This window comes from Octopus bimaculoides, chromosome 27 (genome assembly GCF_001194135.2).
Source record: "Octopus bimaculoides isolate UCB-OBI-ISO-001 chromosome 27, ASM119413v2, whole genome shotgun sequence".
NCBI lineage: Eukaryota > Metazoa > Mollusca > Cephalopoda > Octopoda > Octopodidae > Octopus > Octopus bimaculoides.
This window is the reverse complement of record NC_069007.1, coordinates 9,121,886-9,125,797: the sequence shown is the minus strand read 5'-3', so window position 1 is coordinate 9,125,797 and position 3,912 is coordinate 9,121,886. Positions and strand designations below refer to the sequence as shown.

General features: G+C 36.1%; 1 protein-coding gene across 1 annotated transcript in view; it reads right to left on the bottom strand.

Annotated features, from left to right (window-relative positions):
• LOC128250970 (SCO-spondin-like) overlaps positions 1–3,912 on the bottom strand; it is a 44,983-nt gene that overhangs the window by 9,772 nt on the left and 31,299 nt on the right. Inside the window, exons 14-15 of the mRNA XM_052977130.1 lie at positions 2,211–2,378; positions 1,177–1,417 (exon numbers count right to left, since the gene is read on the bottom strand). Coding sequence (XP_052833090.1) covers positions 1,177–1,417; positions 2,211–2,378 — 409 coding nt within the window. The remainder of the gene's footprint in view (positions 1–1,176; positions 1,418–2,210; positions 2,379–3,912) is intronic.

Genomic DNA, 3,912 nt, shown 5'->3' with positions numbered 1-3,912 from the left:
GGACGTTAGAACAATGAACTACAGACCACGGAACGAACACATAGGAAAACTGATAGCCACTTGGAATTAATCCTTCGTCAGCTGCTCTATGTATAAATGTATGCATATATCCATACATATATGTACATACCTACATCTATATGTATACGTACATGCATTTATGGGTACAGGACATCAAAAAAAAGATGTTAAACACAATGAGAAATCAAAACATAGAAAACGAACTTTTTCGAACAACGAAAAAAACAAACAGAGAATTGAGACATGCAACATAAAGAGTATACCCCTTCGTCAGTTGTCCCTGTTTCATCTATCCCGCGTTTCAAAGGAAAGGACAATATGCGACTTCGTTGAAACAGTCCTTCCCGCAAAGCAAATTAAATAAAATTTGGGATTTTTTACGGCAGGTGAAAGTGTTAACAAAAACAGGACATACAGTTATACATAGGCCTCTTTTGATCTCTTTGCAAAAGATTCACAATTGCTCATGCATGAAAATTTCTTTCTCCCCCATTACCAAGGTTGTCCAAAGAAAGCGTTGACAGTAATTTTGCTGTAGGAATTGCAAAGGTCTGGAACAGTTAACCCTAACCCAATACTTAAACAATGCTGCAAAGTTGTCCATAGACTGGCAACAATTACAGCAAGGCAACCTATTTGATGCTCTAACAACTTTGCAAATTTGCTGCTTTACAGATATTTGGTGATACTCACATACATATATAGAAAAATGTGTACTTACATATAAGAGACGTACGCCGCTATATATATATAAGTAATACAGAATGGGACAAGAACACAAAACATCCAGAAAGTTAGGTGATCCAGATTATCTTTGCAATTTCGGCTGGTTATTCTCTATATTGCTCCAATCTGGCCAGCCCCAAGGAAAAACTAAGCTAAGAGCATTAGATTCCTTGGAAGAAAGCAGCGAATGTATACAAAAACAAGGACGGAAAGAAAAAACGAACAATGTTACACAAATACAGTAGGAATAATAACGGGACATAACAACGGATGTCTTTCGACTAAGGATGAATACAATTAAGCTGGCGTATATGGAAATAAGGCCTTACAGCCGGGATACAAGATTTAACAGGCACAGGGAGAAATAACGATGTCGCACGCACATGCACATATATACAAATAACAAAAACAAGAATCTGAAAAACTTACGGCATAACTGAGACAATGTATTATTTTTCCTCCATTCCACAATGACACCATTAATAGCACATTCCCTGGCATAAGCTTCCAGAGCAATGCATAAACTTTCCACGTTTTTGTTGGAATGTTGTGTACACATATCTCTCATACATAAGTCGTAAAATAAGTGAGACTGGACTATTTCATTACACTTAGCAAATGTGGCACTTCCTCGAAGGTGTTGGCAATACTTCTTAACGACCTTTTTGTCCTAAAAAAATAATATATTTTATGTAAGAAAAACGCTCCAACATGTTAATTAATTTACATACAAAACTACTGATATTCTTTTAAGGAACAATAACTATGCATGGTTATTATTTACAATTAATTATAATCATTTAAAGAATTATATATTGGGTTGTCTGGAAAGTTCGTGCCGATTTTTAAAGGAAAGAAAAAGGTCAATAAATACTTGCCATTACATTTTTAATCATCCAAATATGAACCATTTTGCTGCACAATGCGTCTCCATCTTTCCTTTAACTTGAAAATACCCCTTTCCCAGAATTGAGGTGGTTTCATGGCAAATAAGTCGAAAGGTAAGCTACTATAAATCAGCACGAACTTTCCGGACAACCCAATACTTTTATGTAATCTTTTCTAAATGCTTAATGGCATTTTTACGTTCTGAGTTCAAACTCTGCCAATATCGACTTTGTCGTCCATCATTTCAGGGTTGATAAAATAACAATCAGTTGATGACTGGGGTCGATGTAATTGACTTACTCCATCAACTCTAAGTTGTTGGTCTTGAGCCAAAATTTGAAAGTAATATTTAAAAATTTTAAGGCACAATAAGAAAATGACTCTCCCCAGACTCAACAGAATATGCTTCAACACACGAAATCACATAAAAAATCTTGCAAACCAAATCCAAAAACGAAATATTTTAAAAGAACTTATTCATATAATGCATTGCTAAAGGAAACTTAACAATGAAATCTAGTTAGCAATCATCTAACGAACCCAAAACAAATTTTAATAAAGGGGAAAATACTTACATTAAAATGTGACGAACAAGGTACTTCTTCAACATCTTCTCTTTGTTGTCTTTCACATGTGGGAGATAGATAGGCTTGAGTGAAAGACACCTTATCCAAAGGCAAACCATTTGGCCCATTGAAATCATTAGTAATATCAAAATCAAAGTTGCCACAAAGTCCTTGAATCTGTCAGATGAATATCGTTAAGAAAAGTTTGAGGAGAATAACTTACTCTATCAGCATACTTAAATTAAACTTCGTAAATTTTAAAAGATAAATATACTCTATAATTCAGAAATTAGAATTTCAATTTTCAAAAAGAATATTTAAACTGAAATTACAAATTCACAAAATAGAGTTTTACATAAGAAAAATTGACATGAGACATCATTAGCTAAAATTCTGATGGGGTGGTCATTAATAATCTAATGGAGTATCAAATACAAAAGAAATCATCGTCATCATCATTTAACGTCCATTGTCCATGCTGGCATGAGTCGGATGGTTTGACTAGGGCTGGTAAGCTGAGGGGGGCTGCACCAGACTCCAGTCTGATTTGGCATGGTTTCTATGGCTGGATGCACTTCTTAACGCTGACCACTTTGAGAGTGTAATGGGTGATTTTTGTGCGCCACTAGCACAGGTGCCAGTTGTGTGACATCGTTATCTTCCACAACTATGAATTCACTTAGCATGATGGGTCATCCTCTCAAGCACAGCATATTGCCAAAAGTTTCGGTCATTTGTTATTACCTCCATAAGGCCCAGCACTCGAAAGGTGCTTTTCACATGCCACCAGCATGGTTACTAGTTATGTGACCTCAACAATGGTCACAACTGTGATTTCACATGGCTTGACAGGCCTTCTCAAGCACAGCATATCGTCAAATGTCTCGGTCACTGGTCATTGCTTCCATGAGACCCAACGTTTGAAGATCATGCTTCCCATGTCTTTCTGGGTCTCCCTCCTCCACAACTTCCTTCCATTGGTAGAGATTGCCACTTTTTCACACAGCCGTCCACATCTATACACATCACACGACCATACCAGTGCAGTCGTCTCTCTTGCCTCTTATGCCCAACATTTCTCTCAAGACCTTTACACTCTGTCATACATGCACATCCAGCAAAATTTAAACAGGAATCAAAATTTTAAATAAAATTAAATAAAAATAAAGCAGTTATTTACTGTCAACTTAATGTGACAGACCTATTAAGGGAATCATACAGCTGCTATTTAGCCCTAGGAAGCTATACCACTTCCTGTTGGTCTTAACACATTTCCTGTGTCTGTATATTTGTGAAGGGGAGACAAGATTCCCCACCCAGCTTTACTCTGCATTCAGGGACATGTTTCTTAGTCATTCTCATCATCAGCCTGAAGTAGCCGATTCTCTTTATTACGATAATAAAATATCATACATAGATGGGACAATACAGGACACTACAAACATTTAAGAATTGTCATTTAGTGAGTCTTTTTAGCTTTTTTTAAAAAAAATATACGTTTAAAAATATATATATTTAAAAATGTTTCTACAAAACTTGGAATATTTTCAATGGTTTATACCTAATTCCAGGGTACACCAGTCTACACCTTTGTATTTTTTCAGGAAAGTTTTAAGTAGGGCCGCTCACTCGCAACTTCCTTCCTACTTCCTTCCATCTTTCCTCATATACTCTTCTAGACAGGTGTCTTCTCTCCAGCCCTATCTTGCTT